This window comes from Colius striatus, chromosome 7 (genome assembly GCF_028858725.1).
Source record: "Colius striatus isolate bColStr4 chromosome 7, bColStr4.1.hap1, whole genome shotgun sequence".
Classification (NCBI taxonomy): domain Eukaryota; kingdom Metazoa; phylum Chordata; class Aves; order Coliiformes; family Coliidae; genus Colius; species Colius striatus.
The window spans coordinates 2,685,780-2,706,493 of NC_084765.1; the positions used below are offsets into that span (position 1 = coordinate 2,685,780).

General features: G+C 40.8%; 2 protein-coding genes across 2 annotated transcripts in view; both read right to left on the minus strand.

The window, feature by feature from the left end:
* Positions 1-350: 350 nt before the first annotated feature.
* On the minus strand, positions 351-4,122 carry FADD (Fas associated via death domain). The gene is made up of 2 exons (XM_010206190.2): positions 3,573-4,122; positions 351-3,177 (listed from the first exon to the last, which is right to left on the minus strand). The coding sequence occupies exons 1-2, from the start codon at positions 3,871-3,873 to the stop codon at positions 2,891-2,893; spliced, it is 588 nt and encodes a 195-aa protein (XP_010204492.1). The 5' UTR covers positions 3,874-4,122; the 3' UTR covers positions 351-2,890.
* Positions 4,123-14,921: 10,799 nt separating this feature from the next.
* ANO1 (anoctamin 1) overlaps positions 14,922-20,714 on the minus strand; it is a 45,666-nt gene continuing 39,873 nt past the window's right edge. The window contains exons 24-26 of the mRNA XM_061999299.1: positions 18,927-19,111; positions 16,758-16,863; positions 14,922-16,620 (exon numbers count right to left, since the gene is read on the minus strand). Coding sequence (XP_061855283.1) covers positions 16,360-16,620; positions 16,758-16,863; positions 18,927-19,111 — 552 coding nt within the window. The 3' untranslated portion in view covers positions 14,922-16,359. The remainder of the gene's footprint in view (positions 16,621-16,757; positions 16,864-18,926; positions 19,112-20,714) is intronic.

Sequence of the window (20,714 nt, forward strand, 5' to 3'; positions counted from 1 at the left end):
AGCAGAGGAAAAATAAGGAAACAATTGTGAGGCACTCACAGAAGGCCTATCTCCCATGTACTGACGCCTGAGGGCTGGCAGAGAATTTTTTGTTACACTTCCCTGAGTGACAGCATTCAAATGCTACTCCCATTAGGTAAACTGTAGTCCTTCTAACACTTCTGAGAAATTCAATGACAAAGCTGTTTGTCTTCTTTCCAGTGTTTCTTTCCAGTGTTTCAAGGAGGAGTTGGTAACATAACACTTGTTTTGCACCACTTCTTGCTTTAAGTGTCCTTTACATTTATATTCTCCCAATTAGAGATCTCAGCATAGACAGCAATCCCATAATAGAAAAAAAAACAGTTCCATTAAGCTTTTAAGGAAGTATTTTTTAATGAAATGTGTACAAAATTATACAAAACATTAATTCAAGTTATAAAAATACACAGTTCATTTGAATGACAAATTTCATTACAAATTGCACCCTTCTCCCTGACCCCTCTTGTTCCCTTTGCTTCACTTGAGTTTGTTCTCACATAATCAACTTCTTAATCTCTAATAAAGCCAGTTTTAATTGGCCCTGAGGTACTGCACAGATTGAAGCAGGCTAGGTCATTGCTTTCATACTCAGTAAAACATCCACTATGTACAAAGCCTTAAAGAAGGAAGAGGGTTTTTTCTCTTCTAAGGGAGAATATTTCTTGTAGCTGATGAGCACTTGGCTACAAGTTATTCCTGCTGATTCTAAAAATACACTGGTCACATGCAGTAAGCAGTATGCTTCTTTTAGTATTCCAGATAAATCTGTCTCCTGTGAACCAGAAGACTTATTAGAAGTGGTTAAGAAAAACACATTACCAGACAGATTGAACTTGGAACTGTTGCAGAGCTGTCTCACCACAACCATAACTCATCTTGGTAACGTCACTTCTACTCCACTCTGCTCACATGGCTTGTTTAGAGGCATGAAGGAAAAAAGTCCAAAGCAATCATTTTCTTTAAACCTTGCAGCACAAAGACTGTATCTATTTAAACAGAAACCTCCAACACATTTGTGTTAGGCGATTTAGCTGAAGCACAGCACTGTATCTCCTCCTGGAAGTCTGGAATTGACAATCAATACTGAGAAGTGTTGGAGCAACTGTATCTGCCCCAAAAGCAGACACATGGGAGCTTCTGTCCTACCCGTTGCTCCTCTACTTGGATACAATCACTGATATGTAATACACTATGATTAGAAAAATACCCGTGAGAATCATTGAAGGAAAAAACCTTAATGACAAGTTAAGTTCACATTACAGCAGTTTCCCTTAACTAAAATCAGGCATTGAAGTGTCATCATCTAAACTAAAGGCACCAACTGCAACAAAACCTTGAGAATTATCAGTGTCCCAAGATTTATGCAGAGTAGTGGTATATTATACGCTGACACGCAGCCTTCACAGTGATGGCACCACGTAAAAACAACTTGCAAGGGGCTAGAAGTCACACAAGTATGGTAGTGAAAAAAAGCCTCTCCTCTTCAAGTATCTATTCATGTAGTTAAAAGGATGTTTGCAATAATAAAGAATCCTACTCGTTCAAGCAGTTAGGTTTTCAGAGGACTTTCTACCCCCAACACACAGGGGATGGTCCCCAGAGGCCTCTATAGCCCTGCATGTCTTGAAGCTTGTGCAATTTTTCCAGCCTTAGGTTTGGCATGAAGGCAATTTTTTGAAGTCTGTTCCAAATTAAAGCTGAAAACTGAATCCGTTCTCTTTCATAAATCCTCCTTCCTCTGTGAGTTGCTTACAACCACTTTCAAAAAATGTCAAGGAACAGGACTGGACTAAAAAATTGCAGAGGAGTGGAAGGAGCCACTGGATCTCAAGTGACCTTAGACGAGAACAAACAGTGGTGAAAGACAAGTGATCTTCACAGTGTATCACTTGAGAAAAGTCTGTACTATGTACTTAACTCTCAGGAGGTTTTCACACCCCTCCACTAAAAAGAAACCAATTTGTTTTCTAGGGCTTTGCTACAGTACATACTTTTGTTTTACCAAGTGCACAGATAACTGCAGCTTAATTCTGAGGTGAGCTGCAACTTCCAGCAGACATGACCAGACTCTGGGATACAGGTTGTGAAAGGACTCCTATTGAAGAATCTTAAAACATTCACAGCAGTACAAAGAGGCTGTTGTAAACATCTGAGACACACACACAATTTCTTTGACAGATTTAGGAGACCACTTCCTTCAGGATGATGAAGACACTTAATAGAAATACTTGATTTCAACTAGTTCATTTTCAATCTGGTAACGTTTTCTGACAAGAAAAAGCCACCACAGTAGTTACTAGCCCTATTGCACAGCAGTCTAAGGGCCTAAGGTTAGTGACATTAGTATGCTTTTATGGAGAGTAAATGTATAAACAAATTATAAGAAGTATTATTTATGCTACTCCAAAAGAAAAAGCAGTACATAGCTAAGAGGTCTACTCCTTCCCGTTTTCACGTTACAATTGTAATAGGCAAGAAAAACATGAAAACATTCTACCTCCCTGTGAAATTTTAAATTACAGTAGCCTCAGAAGTGTCTCATGGATGTATCTCCAGACCAGGTGTATCTGAAAGTATCTGCAGTAAAGCAAATCTTGTTCTCAGGTGAGTGGTAGAACAAAGTGTCAGAATGTCTATAAAATGGAGTTTAGGTCTAAAAGTTAAAATCTCTTAAAGGAAGCACTGAACTACAAAGCATTACCTGAGAGAAATCTGGTTTTATGTTTAACTTCATCTGACCACAAGTCAATCTATTAAGGCACATAAAATAATGGCAGAATAATGTTTCTTGATTTTTGGTTCAGAAGAGAAGGCACTTATACTTTTAAAAACTGTAGCTGTAGGGCCTGGAAGTGTTTTTATATTGATTTCACCTGGTTTCAGTGTCCAGTAGTAAGAGCTTCTGTTCCACTTTGTCTGCCACCAAATTCATATTACAGCGCCTAAGAGCTTTTATTAAGTCAGTCGCCTTAGCATCTTTTCCCTTCGATTTCTGCCACTCCTGAAGTGACTGAAAAAACTGTTCACGCAAGTTGAATGGATTGGCAGCCATCACTCTCTCCAATTTCACTTCAGGAAAGTCAAGTTCCCGCATTAGCGTTTTCCAGTTTCTCGCAACATTATCACATATCACTCCAATAGCTGCCTTCAGAAGTCCTGAAGCAACAGAAAGAGATTAAGTCAGTGATGGATTTACTAAGTAACACATGACAATGTTTAAAAGCTCGGGTTTTTTTTTAGCAAAATGCTACTACTCTTGCTGCATCACACACACTGAAAGTCATACCATGCTTTGAAAAGCAACAGGATATACCCAGTTTATAATGTGACTTCCAAGTGATCATCCGATTTAAAAAAGAAAAAAACTTCCGCATCAGAAAGCTGTTTGCAGCATATGGTGCCCTCACAGTACGTTTCCAGAGTACAACACAGTTCCTTACGGTAGTTGGCAGCAAAAGCAGCCTCAGCAGTGGGCTCTAAGCGAACCCACTGCTACAGAGTATGTACAGACTTACTGGGATTGTTTTGGGGGTGGGGTGGAAATAACCTACGTTTTTCACGCGGATCTGGCTGATCATCGGGAGAAGTAACTTCTCCTTCCTCTACGAACTGCTTCAGCCGTGCGACCAGATCTTCTCTTTTAATGTTCTCGAGCATGCTTTCAAGAAACGACACCTTGTCCCTTGTGATCTGCTGCTGCTCGATAAGGATGTTGAAAAGTTCCGCTCCGCTTTTGACAGATTCAAGCTTCCTTTTCCCAATTTTGTCCCGGCAGAGAAACTTCATGGATGTAAGCTCTGCGTCCGACAAGCTCAAGGAGAAAGAATGCAGCAGAGTTAAAAACGGATCCATGGCGCCGAGGCCTACACCACCAAGCCCGGGGCGAGGCGCAGGCTGCGCGGAAAGGCTGCCGGAGGCCCGTCTCCTCGCCACCCTCTGGGGGCAGACCGCGTTCCTGTTTTCACCAAGCGACTTCCCGGGACGGCAAAGAGCACGGGGAGGACCGCGGTGAAACGAAATGAAGCGATACGAAAGACAACCCAACCCAGCCCAGCCCAGCCCGGTGCGGCCCCGGCGGCCCTGACCCTCTGCCCGCGCGCCGGCCTTGCACGGAAGTCACGTGACGGCAGCGCCGGACGCGGTTCCTCCCCCCGCCGTAAGATGGCGGCCGCACAGGCAGCGCCGTTAGCGCTGGGCACTGACGTGGCCGCCGCGTAGCCCGGTCAAAGAGTCGTTTCGGTTGGAAAAGAACTCTAAGATCATCGAGTCCAACCCCTCACCTCACCCTGCCAAGCCCACCACTAACCCATGGCACCTCAGCTCCACGGCTTTGGGGTCCCTCCAGGGCTGGGCACTGCCCCAGCTCCCTGGGCAGCCTGGCACAGGGGCTGACACCCCTCTCAGGGAAACAGTTCTGCCTCAGCTCCAACCTCGACCTCCCCTTGGGTAACTGGAGTCCGTTTCCTCTTGTCCTGTCACTTGTTACTTTGGCCCCAACCGCCTGCAAGGGAGTTGCAGGGAGTGCTTCCTCCAGGCTGAACACCCCCAGGGCCTTAATCCATTCCTCACCAGATTTATGCTCCAGACCATTATCCAGCTTAGTTGCCCATCTCTGGACATGCTCCAGCCCTTCAGTGTCTTTTTGAAGTGAGGGGCCCAACACTGAACACAGCACTCGAGGTGTGGCCTCACCAGTGCTCAGTACAGTAGGACAATCACTTCACTGGTTCTGAGGGCCACGCTGTTCTAGTTTTAGTGCTCAACAAGCCCATGGAAGTTAATGGGCTTGTTTTGTGATGCCAAATAGGAAACATGTCAGAGCTGAGTTTGCCATGGCCGCTGCAGGAGGCCATGTGCCTGATGCATCAGCCTTGGCCAAGCCCTAGGTTGGGAGAACTGTAAGTTTCCCATTTAATACAGGATTACTGAACTTCATGTGAGTATCTATAGCTACAAGGGTTACTTTTTGAGGTTTTTCATGAAAGGAGAAAGAGCAGTAGAAGGAGGAAAGGACTCATCCAACAAAGAGCAAGAAAGGCCACATTAGAGCACTGTTCCCAAAGAGATGCAACTCCTGTAGCATCCTTCCCTGGCAACGGCCCAGGAAAACAGCCTCTGCCCTCTGGAGACCCTCACCTTTCCCTGGGAAACACAGGCCTTGGCAGCCTCGTCTTTGTTCTTTGCAAAGATTAATTGTGACATAACTCCTGACCTTTAAAAGGGAAGAAATAGAGCAAATGTTAAGTCCCTGCCTTTTAAAGGCAACTTTAATACAAGGTGAAAGGTTGTGAACTTTTCTTAAATGGGAAAGTTCAAGTTCATCCCATTGTTGTGCAGGTCCTCAAAGTTCAGAAAAAATTGATTGAGTTTCACAGTGTGTGTAGGTAGCTCAGAGATTTCCTTGTTCCTTCTGTAAACACTGGCCTGTCAAATCCCCAAGCTACTCTGTTACTAAATTATTTCTTTTAATTTATTGTTGTTGCAACACACAAATAGGCCTATGGTCCTTTTCATGAAAAGATTGCTGTCTCAGCTACACGAGCTGAAGTGTTATCGTCTTCTACATCTCCTTCTCCAATCTCATATTCCAACATGAGGAACAGCTCCTACTCCTAAAACAGTTTTAAAACTCCCACAGGCACAAGCACTCCTTAGATAAAACCACTAGATTTTCAGCATCCTGTTTCAGTCTGTTTTCCAGAGCTAGTCTTACATGTGACCATGTAAGTCACAGTCTCTCTTGCTTAGAAGACAGATCTTTGTTTAGTCCCTAAATGCTGCAAATTGGAGGGAATTAACCTGTTGCAGGGTCTAATGGAAAGTAAATAATGACAAGAATTGGCACTAAGAATTTGAGCTGGGATGATATATGCCTGAGTTGAGAGTTTCTGCAGCCCTGAATATACTGAAGGAAACTGAAGGAAAAAAACATCTGTAAGAAGGGTAGTGTGGTGCCAAGGAGAAATACATTTGCAGTGTGTGGATTAGCTTAGAAAGCAAATGTAAGCCCTAGTAACAAAGGTATCTGAAGGATAAAATCCAGTTAAATAAAATCTCATCTTAATTTTGCCAAGGAAAATGACTCTACAAAACAGGAGGAACCAAACTGCACAGTGCATAGCTTGTGCCTGGTGATGGCAGCTGGCTGAATTCAGACACAAATCTATGAGAAGGAAGTCTAAGTCAGTGTAATTTATACCTTTATTCTTTGTCTCTTGACATGCAATTGAAAGCAACAGCAACTGCGAACTTAATAGGTTCATAAGAACTTAGTGGCCAGATTCAGCACTGAGGTACAAGGAGGTGTCAAAGTGATTCCATACATCAGTGTAATTCTAAAGGTGTCTAAATTAGTAACAAACACGGAACTAAAACACAGGAATCATGGTTTAATTAAGATATAAATCATGGCTTAAATGCTTTTAAACTGATTCCTAATGCCTGGCCTAGTGATTTAGTGGTCCCTTTTATTATGTCTGAATCTGACTCATTAACTCTACTTTGACACATTCACGGATGAAAATACCCAAGCAACTTGCTTTCCTCCAGTTATTTCCTTTGAAAGCAGTTCACGGGACTTTAACAAAGAAAGAATTTGCCAAGGTCAACAGATCCTACATCAGAATAAAACTTAATAGAAATGATTTATTAGACGAGCTCAGATTTCAGTGGAGGTTTCTCAGAAATTTAAGTGCTATGGGTGATCCAGTTCCCAACCAAATAATTTTGAGGTTTCTTGAGGCAAGACGATTCCTTGCAAAATCCTGCAGAGGGAGCTCGAAGCTTGGGAGTGTTGCAAAATGAGCCTTTGACTTCATGGTCTTCACTGAAGGAGCGGGGCAAAGAGAGCAAAAATAAGATTCATTTGTGCCGAGCCTTCAGTGAGGTGACAGGCACCAGGACATTCTGGCAACAAACACCCATTTAGAGACTGTGGACACACAATGGGTGAGCAGATGACTGTCCTTCGCTTGGGCACCAACACGTTGTGTGAATTAGCATCGCTTGGGAGGGTTCATGACTTACTTAAGAGCTGTTTGGAAAGCAGTATATTAATCCCCGTGCCCTGAATAGTAAACATTTTGGTAAAACATGTGGCTGTACCTAACCACAAGTGACTGAGTTTGCATGGAAACTTCAGTGTTCAGCCATCAGGACAGCGGGACTCTATCACATGTAACGGTCACTTGGGAAGACAAACACCATCAGTCCAAGCGTCCCCTCCTTCCTTCTTCCTCCAGCCTTACCTGCTGAGCATGATGTCTTATGGTCTGGGATATCTCTTGGGTTGGATGGGATCAGCTGTCCTGGCTGTGTCCCCTCCCAGCTCCTTGAGCACCCCCAGGCCACTCGCTGGTGGAGTGATGTGAGGGGCAGACAAGGCCTTGACTCTGTGTAAGCACTGCTCAGCAATAACAGAAACATCTGTGCATTATCATCACTGTTCTCATCACAAACCCAAAACATAGCTCCACACGAGCTGCTACGAAGAAAATTAACTCTGTCCTGGCCAAAGCCAGCACACTTGCTTGCTTTTTTATTCTCACGGTGAATAAACTGATTTCCATACAATTTCTTACTGTACTTCTTCAATGCCTCTCGTCTGTTCTTTGCAAAATCCCAAAATGCACTTTTTTAGCATCCTGCATTTTCTTTTGTGGATTAATTGGTGCACCCATGTTTCTTTTGTCAGATATTGCTTCTCTGTTGCTAGCATTGAAAATGCTCTAGTAAAGAAACTATTTGTGAAGAGACTTAGGAGGAGAAAACTGTGACAAAAGGGCCTATAAGAAATGTCAAATTATTGTGGGTTGAAAGAGAGAAAATTAAAGGCAGACTGTGGGAAAAGTAAATAAGTATTGAAAAGAAAGTGAACTCTGGCACGAATAGGTTGTATACAGATAAAAGATCTGGCCAAGTAACAACAACAACAAGCAATAAGTTGTTAACAGATACTTGAACTTAATATTGAAACAGAAGAAGTGTTGATATAATTCTGTTGATACAGTTCTGTTGTGTTAGTGTTGGCAGAAGAAGTTAGTTTAACTTTAGGGGAAGGGTAAATTGCAGACTTCTGTTTATTTTCTCCAGCTAAAAAACTCTGACTTGACTTTTTACCTATTTTTGTAGTGAATTTTCATCATACCATGTAAGTATGAAATCATTCAGGCAAACATTTCACATGTCAATAAAGCTGTGTGTATATATTAGACCAGCACATTTCATTCCTCTAAACTGTATTTCTTACTTAAGCTCTGCAACATCAATTTTGCACTTGGGAAAACAGAAAACAGGGATTGTCTGCACAGGAATGTCATTGTGAAATTAGCCAGGGAGGAAATAAAAAACCTCCCCAAATTAGATCTCTTTTGGGCCTTTTCTGTTTCTATTCAGTCACTGCTGGAACTAAACTCAGTTGACTTGGAGAGCATGGGCAGTGCCCACTCTCTGAGAGCTGCCTTGGAATCACCAAGTGAGGCAACCAATCTGAGAAATTTCATCCTGGAGATAAACCTGCAGCAGGATATGATACAGAGATGCCAAATATTACATTAACTAGTGCTGAGGCAATTGCATGTGCTTGTCTCCTGCAGTGCTGCATGAAGATCCTGGTGTGGGCCTGAAGGCAAAATGTCACCCTCAGGGTGAGGTGAAGAGCCTTTGGACTTCAATCATTTTTGAGTCCAACGCTCGCTCCAACCTATTGATTTCCATATGTTCCCATTGCACAGTAGTGTGCCCTGGGTCTGATTGAGAATGAAGTAAACAAAGTTAAAGTCCAAACTGGAAGTTGCTATCCATCCAGGAAAAGAATCTGGTGGTTCCAATGCCAGGCTTGAAAGCTAATACCGATTCATTTCTGTAAAAGGTATACATTTGTTCTTTATTTTTCTGAGCTGCTGAGTATTGCCAGTTCCCAAGCCTAATAAAGACACAAAAAGGTAAAAGTACTTACCTCTAGAGATTTATTTTCTTGCATAGAAAATGAATGGAGGTGTTTTTTTCTCCAGTCTCCTTCTTTGCATTGTAAAATACAGTATTCTGAGCAGCTATAAAAAAGGTTAGGATAACTAAATGTAACCTTTTTCCCAGCCATGTCTCTGCATCCAGCCTGCAGACCAGAAAGTATCTTAACCTCTAAATGTCTCCCAGAGTTACTAAAATGTCACTTTAATAAATAGAAATGAATGAACCTGGCTGTGCTTGCTTGATTTATGAGTTAAACTCAGGTGTTGTGAGCTCACTACAGCAACTGCAGATAATGAAAAAATCAAGAGCGTGGAATACATTTCCTGAAACCAAGTGTTTCCTTTGATATCTGTGACTAGTAGTAGAATTACCCATTCCAGAAAGTATCAGTGCATTTTTGTTGTTCCCTTCAAGAACGTGCCAATACAGTGTTTTCCATCTGAGTCATACTCTCACCGTCATTGAAGCTGGAAGGTGTAAGTTCATATCCAGTTAGGGAGGGAGTGCCTTGTCTGCTCAAACACATACAGTTATTATCCAGACCACTCATTTCCGTATAAAATGTGAATTGTTTCTTGCAACCATTGACACAGGATATGACTGAGTTAGTTACTCATAGGGATTTAGCTATAATAAATAAGAAAGCAAATCTGGTTTCCTCACCCCTTGATTCTTGGGGGAGGGGAGTATTATTTTCTGCTCTCTAAAAAAAAAAAAACCACTTTAATTTGAACTAGTCAGAACCAGATACAAGTCAGTGTGAAGCCACAAGTTGGAGTTCATTTTCATACACAAACATGATGGAATCTTGTGGAGTCTGACTTAGAGAAGAATGGATTCATACAATACAAAATGTAGCACTTATGTATTTTCCTTACAGTCTGTGTACTTTAGAAGGAAGTTACACACACCACAGCTTTGTCTGCCTGCCCTCAAAAGAGTCATGCACTGCATTTTCTTTTTCCTTGAGATACACAAAGATCAGAGATACAACAGAAATCAAATAATTTGCAGCACAAGATCGGACCCAAGCTCACCCTCTCTTGTCTCTCACACACACACACATAAACTTACAGCTTTGTTGTTATCACCAATTTTAGAGTAAGGCTTTTTAAAGCAGACATAGCCTGTATTACATCTTTGCCAAGTACCTGAACCTGGAAGCGATTAACTGTCATTTCTTATCCCCAAGAAGACCCTGTGATGATTACCAGTTTAGCTCTACAGCTCTTTTGGTCAGAGCTAAAGGTGATGCATCACCAAGACACAAAGAACTTTAGTTTCAAAAGTAAAAGTCAAAAAGAGAAAAGTGAAGAGGTTTAGTAGAATCTCAGAACTCTCAGTTTTACTTCTTTGAAGCCAGGAAGCAGATGTAGCTGAAATTTAGTTTGCTCTCTGCACTTTCACTCTTCCTTCCCTGCTCCAAGCTCCCACCCACTCACAACAGTGCCTGAGTAAAGTACCTAAATAACTCAGGAGTGTGGCCCAGAGTCCACCAGACTGCAGAGCCATTGTTTTATGCACCGGCCCTTGCTGACCTGTGGGGTCATGCAGTCATCCTGGAGCAGCCTACCCTGCTAAGGTTTATTACTTTCCCACTTGATGGCTAATTACTTGTAATTACCTCCCTTCTGTACCTACAGATGTATTTTGAAGTTGAGTATGTTAAGAGATACTCATCTAATGACATGCTTGTGCCAGGACAGAAGGGGATTCCATGCTTGTGAGCACCATGCCATGGGGACACAGTGCTGTCTTGGTACAGTGCAGGCAGCACAGGCACATGAGCCACTTACCTGCGCATCATCTTTGGGGCTTGAGAAGCTACAGAATCAAAGGGCTAGTACCAACTGAGACCTGACTTCAATGTTGGAAGCTGTGTGAGAGTTCATAAATTGATCAACATTCAAAATAAGACGAACTGCCTATGTTTCATTGCCAAGGAATGGTATTATTTGCAATTCAGTACATCGGTGGCGAAGGCATAGTCACCAAGCCCTCACTGATGCCTGAGAGGTCTTCTCTTTCTTACTCTATTTCCATCCATTTCCTTCCAAAGGAAGTAAAGCCTTTGAGATTTCATCTGACAATTGCTGACAATATTGCATATTGCTACAACAACATAGGCAAATGCCACCTGACCACCCATAAGATGACCTCACCTTTGAAAGCAATTGTCTTTCCAGAACAACGGCTTCTGCAACTGATCTGCCAGCCAGCTTGAATCTGAGAACACTGGCCAAGTGGCCTCTTTGCACCTTTTCCACAGCCTCCATCATTTATATTTCAACTAGAGAAGATGGCCCCTCCTTTTTTATTTAGAAGTAAAAATAGTTCTCCTGCTTTAAGAAAGAATGCTTAACTACCTGAATTTAAGTCTTGCTCTGAAAAACAGGCTTTGTTAGCCTTTGAAGTTTGGTCAGCACAAACACTCTGCTAAATATGTTGGTTCTTATTCTCATGAGCACTGGGATGGACACATCTCCCATTTTGACAAGAATATTCCCACACAGGTGAGACAAAAGCTGTGATCTTAAAACCTTCAAACTTGTGTAATTATGTTCAGGTGATTGTGTGGGTTATAAAAGTACCATACAGTGAGTGTCTCAAATTGTTATTACAAGCAGAACCAATCATTCAGTAAGCAGTGCTTAGTCTCATGCACAGTGAACTGAAGTCAAAGGGAATCAAAGGAAACATTTCCTTTGGTGTCAGGTGGCCTTGAATCAGGCAGCATGCATGATGTTAAAAATTAAGGAAAAAGCTTCCAATTAAAAAGAAGCCACATTAGTATTTTATTCTTCAGAAAGGCCCAATGGGCTAAAAAAAGGAGGAGGTTAAAAAAAGAACTTTAGTTTTTCTCTGCTGTACTAAAAATGGCATATTGAGTTTGGTCATGGAATAAATAGTACTCAAATCTGAAAAGAATGGAACCAGAGTTTGAATGGAATCCATATACATTTTAAGACATAGTTTCTTCAAGGGCAAAAGGAAAAAGAGTTGTTTACTCTGAGAATTTTGCAGTAAAGCATAAATGGACTCAAGTGACCTATGAAACTTCAGGCGAGTTCAGACTCCTGAGGTGACAAGCTGAAAAGTAAATTGGGTTTTTATTGCTTATTGAAAAGTCACAACGGCCAAAAAGATCATTAACAGCTCAGGACCAGAGAGCACTGAGGGTTTAAAAATAGAAATGAGTCTGTGCCTTGACTTGAGACTTATTCACCCTTAAGCTATTTAAGACTGCAAAATATTTGTAAGACAGTATCTTAGAAACACAATGACATGGAAATCCAGAAGATTCAGACTTGTGCTGTCAACACAATAGGGTGGGTATGATTTCCTCTTCAGATGCACCAACTGAAGTCGTACCTTGATCACAAACTTTGGTTAGCAAAAAGCAGTGTGTTTTAGCAATGGTTCAAAAATGGTCTGTGCGGCCACTTCCAGCTTCTTTCCTACTATTGTTTGCATTAGCTCTTGAACTAAGCAAACCAGTGTAATGGTTTTCCTGTTTAACACATTGATACATTAGGTTTTGGTTTGGGTTTGGCTTTATTTTTCCCTTTGATCAAAGCAGGGCTGGGTTTTGTACTTACAGTTTTGTGGCAGAAGCATGCCAAGAACAGGTTGAAAGCATGTTGTGACAATACCGTCTTATGGACACAGAATTCAACTGTAACTGTATGAATACAAATATTGCTATCTTGTGGCCAACCTGGCCCCTGTGGCAGCTATGAGTCACATCAAGGTATGTTCAGTTCTTTCTTGATCACTTGGAGATCTCTGCTTCTGTTTTAACTGTTCCCCCAAACCCCTTTTCTCCCCTTCCTAATCCATATTAGCATAATCCTGCCTCAAATTTACTGCTGGTAAAAACAAAGCTTGTTTCTACTTGCCTCACAAATATGACCAAAAACCCCAACTTTCATGAAAAGCACCACAACCACAGTGCCAGTCTCATCCTGGAAGGCATTATCTTGTGTCCAATGAGCTCGTATCTACTATTTTGTGTTTAAGAACTGATGAAACCAAACCAGTTACCAGCTAGGCAGTGATTTAGCTGCTTCTGGTTTTCATATTCATTACCTCGGAACAGCATTCCCACCTTGTACCTGCATTTCACTAGTCAGAGTATTAATATTTTCTGGCTAGAAAGGGAGCATTGGTATGAAGCCTCATGCTTTATCTTCTCACAGAACACAGAAATAGGAGAATGAGAAAAATATGGAAACAGCAAGCTAAGTTCTGAGCCCAGCTTTGCTCGTACAGGTCCCACAATGCCATAGAAATGTACCATACACGTTTTGCTTCCTCACATATTTCCTTTCAGAGCTGAATTCAGCAAGGTGCAGTTGAAGGAATCCCTGAGTTTCTTTCCTTTAGTTTTATCATTCCATTCTTTTCTTAGTTATGAACACATTTTTCAATGTAAATAACTTATAATTGAGCATTCTTCCTCGTTATAAGCCCATTTCTGCTAAATACCTAAGTCTAAAATCAGGAGAACATCAAAGCTCCCAGGCTAAGACCCATTGCTTAATATTCAACTGACCACATCTGTGCTAGAAGCCAAACCTCTCTCTGTTCCCTTGAAGACAGATGCATCTTATGTTGGATCCACTTAATATGAAAGTGGGTACTTAAAGCAGCTTGGACATAAGATTTATTCTTCAATGCTGTCTATAAATGAAGCAGTCAAATCTCAGTTCTGGCCTCTGCTGTCTGAGTACACAAGGAACACTGGAAAGGGCATTGCAGATCCAGTTTTGGGCAAACTGTTACACCAATTACTGTATTTCTCAAATCTAACAGTACTCATAGTTGCACACTCCGAGCACAAGGAGGGTTGGGAACAGAACCTGTCCCACAGGAGAAACTCTTGCATATTTAAGTTTATTTCGATAAATGTTCAAAGAGAGAAAAAAACTGAACTAAAACAGATGTAGTATGTACTTGCTTTTCTTAAAAAAAAATGATTCCATGAATGAGTTTTATGGTTATCTAAGTAGTAATACAGTGGTTTATATACAAAATTTCATTTTAAACAATTTACTGTACAAAAGAAAGTAGAAGCAACTGTGACTATTTCATGATTTTAGCAAATAATGAAAAATTCGGATGTGTCCAGGATATAGTTCTACCATTTACAGGAATGTCAGTATTAAGTTGGGAATACTTTCAGATAAGTATTTACAGATGAAATCCCCTTCAAGGAAGTTCCCCTAAGATTTCTCTTCAGAATAAGTAGTTGACGTTTGGCTGTCTTCTGGATCTTTTGGGCTACCAAGGAATGAGAGGAAGAACACTTTTTCTCCAGGATGTGTGGACTGAATTCTGCTTGATTTATCCCCACTCACAGTCCTATTGCAGTCATTGGGCCTGATCTGGTAAACGCTTGCTACCAGGGCTTTATCATGTGAATAAATCAGGCAGGATTTGACCCTACAGGAGGAAGCTATCATAAGTTACAAATTTTTTAAATAGTGACATTCCTGCAAGTCAAAATACAACAGAAACAAGAGTTAACAAAATATAAGCCCTTTATTAATAAAAATCTTTGGTTGGATCAATATTTTAAATAAGCTCCAAGAATATTTGGTTAATATCATTTACTTTCTTCCACATAATTTCTTTTTCTGGTACTTTCTTTGGACAGACTACAGAAAAATAATCAAGTTTATCACATACTTTAAAACAAATAAATATATCAAAAGCTAAATATGGCATTTTTTAAAAGGTTTTAGCATCAATCTTTAAATTAGTTTGGCAAAGAAAAAAAAAACAGAAAAGGAAAAAAAGTAATAACTGACTTCTCTTGAAAACAGTCTTTTGATGTTTGGTTTTGTAACAAACCATACAGTAGTTAGACTTAAAGAAATCTTTCACTTTTTACTTTATTTTTCAGCTTTGTATTTGTAACGCAAGTGCCATGGACAAGACAAAGCGAGAAAAGAAATGAGGTGAATTGCACCAATATTATTTGGAAGTGCAGTTTATCCTTTGACAAAGCGAAATTAAATGTACTATGCTTAAAAAAACAGTTGTATTGATGGGATTTAGCTAGGCATCGTAAGTAAGGATTTCAGACTTATACTTAAGGAAACTCCTTGTACAAAAGATAGACTATTTTAAGACAAAACGAAAGTCCTGTAATAAACTGAAGGTCTGGTCCTGTAGCCCCAGTGCAGGCAAAACATCCATTGAAGACAGTAAGTGGGACAACATTTTGGATTTACCACTCTAGCACAGCCTCTGGGAAATGCCATTCGACAGCAGAAAGTCTGTGGGAGCAACTGGCTGTGAAAAATGGGTGCAGACTCCTTTCTCCTGCAGAGGATAGAGGGCTACAGAGAAAAACCTGGCTGAGAATGGGATGTGCTAAAACAATGAGGTTGGGGGGACAAAGGGAATTTCCTCAGCAACAACAGTGTCCAAGTACTAGGCAGGGCAGTGTGAGTCACTGTAGCTCTAAGTGTGCTCCTTAACTCAGGGCATTTAACAAAATGCTCTGTGATATCTAATTGCTGGGAGGATCTCCAAAATTGTGCTACTGCTGCCTGGCCATGAGTGAGGAGCTGCTGGGGGACTGCTCAACCACAGCTGATGCAGCCTGGGACACTGAGATAGCTTCATCCACCCACATCAGTCTTTCACTGGTAAAATCCAGATTCACTTTGCTGATGTTTCTGAAGAGAGCAGTGCCCCAGTGAAGAATCTCTGGCACACAGCAGATTGCCACAAGTGCCCCACACACCTGTGGGACTCAAGCTCTGCAGGAGCTCTGATGGTTTCAGACTCAGATTCAAACGCAGAGATAAATGCCAGCAGAGCTAAACCTTATCTTAGAAAGCAAGCCAGTCTGGTAGGCTTTACGTGGTTTCTCTCCTGCCAAAAGGAATACTAGGGCACATTCTAAATCTGATTTTGCCTATATTTTATGGAGTTACCCCATGGGCCTTCAAGCCTGGGGGTCCAAAAATATTTTAAATTAGTAATATTATTACTTAAAATTACCTTTATTTGATGACTTAATTAATAAGCTAATGTCAAATTCTCAGAGAATATCTCTATCAAGACAGACTAAGTACCTGCATTTATTAATGCACACCAAGGTCAATAGTGTAATCTCTCGATGAAGTATAAAAATTCCCTGCATTACTGCTTGTGCAAAAGAAAAACAACACCATTATCAGAAATAGAATGTGGTCCTCCATATTTGTAAGAAGAGCATTTCTCACAAAGATGGGAGCTAAACGGCAGCACATCCTTCAACATGCACCCAGTTGTCCATTAATCGAGTCCTGCCCTTTACGCGATGGCTTGTGTGTCAGTGGAATGCCCCGACGTCCTCAACTCCCTCCTCTTCTACACTTCAAGAGGATACGAGTGGCAGGAGGACAAGCTCCCACTGCGGCTCCTGGAGAGTCTGGGGCTGTGATTGTTACAGTTTTCACCTTTTTTCTTGTCCTTGTCTTTCCAGGTTTCTAGCATTTGCAGCTTCCCTTGCTCTTCTCTCATGAAGACCTCCACCATGAGAACTTTTTCTTTATGAATCTGCTGACTAATGTCCTTGGGAATGTCTGGGATAATCCAGTCAACAAACTCACTCATAAACATGACCAAGTTCTGAAAATGAAATTGTGAGAAAATGTCAACAAGGTCAAACGAAAGGATGACTGTAGGGGAAGGGGTGATTTTCAGTCTACTTTGGAAGGGAGAATAAAAAAGAACAATATTTGAGTTGGGCCTGTGGTGTAACCTACCTGGAAAACTATCACAAATGCTAATCTCGCTGCTAGCACAGCCCAGAAATCTTTTGAAATGTCATACTTGTTTTCAGACCAAGGGGGCTCTCGGTAATCTTTGTATCTGCAAAACAAGACTCAGCAAGTCAGTGATGTCATTCAGAAATTTTAACACTACAAGGCATTAATATTAAACAGTCGAACAGCAAAGCAAACCATTTAAAAACAAGTTCACTGTTACAACATGATGCTGAATTAACCTCTCAGAAACAAGACATGGATGAAAGCCTCCCACAGCCTTCAAGTTTTACTCAAAGTTCTTCTATCTTAATACTCCTTGATTACTACACACAATATCAATTCTGCACAAAGGTGGAGTAAACTACCCAGCTCAGATAACTTACTTTAAGACTGGTAAACCTCCTCTTCCCATACATTTTTCATACCAGACAGAAATACTGATTTCACATCCAAAGGGTGTGTTACACTGCATGGTGTTCTCCTTGTCATGGTTAGCAAAAAGTCACAGATAAACTTTACCGAATTGAGAGGTGACAATTTTGCCTTTGCTATGGCTTTCAGAACATCCATGAGGGCCACCAAGATGATCAAGGGTATAGAACATCTTTCATATGAGGAAAGGCTGCGGGAACGGGGGCTGTTTAGTCTGGAGAAGAGGAGACTGAGGGGAGATCTTATTAACATTTATAAATATCTAAAGGGTGGGTCTCAGGAGGTTGGGACATCCCTTTTTTCTACAGTAGCTAGCAGCAGGACAAGGGGTGATGGGATGAAGCTGGAACACAAAAAGTTCCACTTAAACATAAGAAAAAACTATTTCACTGTTTCAGTGAGGGAGCCCTGGCACAGGCTGCCCAGAGGGGTTGTGGAGTCTCCTTCCTTGGAGGTCTTCAAGACCCGCCTGGACATGTTCCTATGTGACCTGATCTAGGTGACCCTGCTTCTGCAGGGGAGTTGGACTAGATGATCTCTAAAGGTCCCTTCCAACCCCTACCATTCTATGATTCTATGATCAACAATAACTTGCTAGAAATGGGACCAAGAAAAATACCTTACATTTAAAACCACAGCATCCTGTCAATGTCAAAGGAATTAGGGTTCTGTGTTTTCAAATGATTTTTTAAATCCCTGGAATACAGAAGAAATGATGGGATGGGAAGAAGAAAGGGGCTATGACTCAAAAGCAAATAAATTTGGCGTTTTTGTATTGGATCATGACACTTGTGTTTTCCAACCTCATTTATCGTGTGCCCAAAAGTCACTAGAAGGAAACCAGGAGAAAGTAGTATCAAATAAAGCTAATAGTTATGCAATGGCAGTTGTTTTTTCCTTTCATCTCAGAGCAATTTTTCAGCAGATTAATTTGCTCTATTCAATTTATCTTTATTTCCACTGGAATGCTTTCTTCCTTGTTCTCCTCTTCCCCTTCTTACCCCCATTGCCCCCCTTTCAGTTTTGCTGGTCTAAGTGTTTTCACTGTTACATTTGGCTTTAGTCCCTAATTCTAAGAATTCAAACATTTGTTTTGAAGATGATGGCTATCTAAGGAAGCCTCAGCAAAATATGCATTTCAGCACTGACCTAGATCGCTTCATCAGCTGAAATATGCAACAGTAATGATCCTTTTAAAATGAAAAGAATATGTGGAATTTGTTACAGGCATGCAAATGTCTTGTACAATGACAATTTAAGTAGATCTTAAGTTCCAGTGCAGATAAGGGTGCTATTATCTGCATCAGGAATTGCTATAAAAACTAGACAAAAAAGAAGTGTACTGTGAAGTCATGGTGGTTCCATCAATAGCACATGATACAACATGACATCAGAGTAACATCATTTTGTTCCCTTTAAGCATCACTGAGCTATGTACCATGATATATCCCCTTTCCTGAAAAAGTGAATATATATAAGAATAAAGAAATCTTTGCTCAGACCAACACCAAACAATGCTGATCTCTATTTCCCCAAATAAACAGTTCATATTCAGGTTTTGTGGTTGTTGAATATGTAAGCCAAGATGTTCAAGGCAATGGAGATCCATCTGAGAGAAACGGTGCTGAAAAGGTATTGAAAATAGAAGGGACCTGCCCCAGGAATGTAAAAAATTTGTCCCACCCTTAATCATCTGTTAAAACACTTGGAATTAGTTATCTCTCAAGAGAGTACCTGCATATCTGAACCTCGTAGCCAAGATCCATGGGGTCGTTTGGAGCTGTTCCTGCTTGAAAATCGCTGACATTAAAAGAGGATAGTGTATGGTTCACGAAGCCATGCATGGTGCCATTCTCACTGTACATATACAGGTACACGAGGCGTGGAATGAAGTCGGATGTGAATGAGATCACAAATGCCTAAGCCACAAGAGTAAAGAGTGAGCGCAATATTCAAGCAGTGGTTACGTTAATAATACACTCGAGTATGTCTTGCCCCAACAACTCACACAACTCGGGGACTGCTTCAGAAAACAACAGGAATGACTGCAGCCCATGGGGCCCTAAAAAGGGAGTATCCACTGCTGCAACAAGGTAGTATTTACTGCTTACTCTTCCGAGTTGCAGAGTATTAGATGGAGTGGCTCAAACCAGCTGAGATTTGTAGGTGAATAACAACTTGAACTCCCCAGAGAATGAAGAAGCCATACTCCTCAGCACCAGAGGAAAGCAAAACGTGGTGCTGCTTCCCCATCCCCCGGTCACAGCTTGTCCCTGATGCATTGTGTAAGGTGCAATTGATGGATTTCCAAGTACTTTTCCGTTCTGCAAACTCCTGACAGAGAATCGACTCTTTAAATTTGCATTGCATTGCAGAAGGCCATTAATCATGTGTGGTTTTTGACTCCATCAGGAGAAATGGATGAGCAGGCTGAGCCCAGTTTTATTTTTATGGTCACAAAAATGGCTCTCTTTTTTTGGTTATTTAATTTTCTTTTTCTAAAACCATCAAAATGTAAACCAGCCAATTTGGCTGAATTCGTCACCATTTTAGTCTTTCTCATTTATCATTATTATGAAACATTTTCACTGGCATAAATTTCATGTATATGTGGAACGAACACAGTGCAAAATGTTTTACTTATTTTATGATAAAAGAGGACAGTACATAGATCAAAGAGGGGAAAATAACACCGAATAATGACAAAGAGAGGCTACATGGAAGGAAAGAGGGGAAAAAAAAAGAAGAGAAATTATTTCCAAAAGAAAAGGGGAGAAATGGTAAAGACAAATTAAGGCAGCATACCAAATAACCCACAGAATGGTTTGGCTATAGCACAACAGACACCTAGGGGCAAAATGAAGGGATTTCCAGGCTGGATAATGGCAAAAAAACCCCAAGAGGGTCCATGGACACATGGCTGTAAGCCCTACATGGCCCCTCTTTTGCTGCACTGCTAAAGTTTTCAGCTTGTCATTCAACTTTTGTTTTTATTTCAATCTTTGCCCAGGTAGGGTGCAATAAAGGTGATCATTGTGGATGTCTGTCCATATAGAATACAAGTATATTAATTAGTATTTTAAGGCATGCTAAATTTTTCTAAGGGCTGGGATGTTCCCTGTTGAAGTGAACAAAAATGTTTTCAATGCAATGCAGTTCAGGGGTCAGGTTTTCACTGGAGGGACACTGTGCTCTGATAAGCTGAACTAATTCACATCTCAGTTAAATTCCAGATCCTATATAGGTTTTAGCATTGAAATGAAAAAAATACATCATCTTAGTGACAGTATTTCAAAAGAGCAAAAGGAAGCAGCTGTGATTTTACCTTTTTTGAAAGGTAAAAGTGTCTTATGAAAACATTCTGGAAACAAGCTGCACTGACCATTTATTACTTTATATTATTGCTACTACTATCACAATTTTAAAATAAACTCTGCATCTAAATCTCTAATATTTCAGAAAAGGTCTAAATTATATCCTTTCCGTTGATTTTTAAGGGATTTATGCTGAAATCAAACTAAT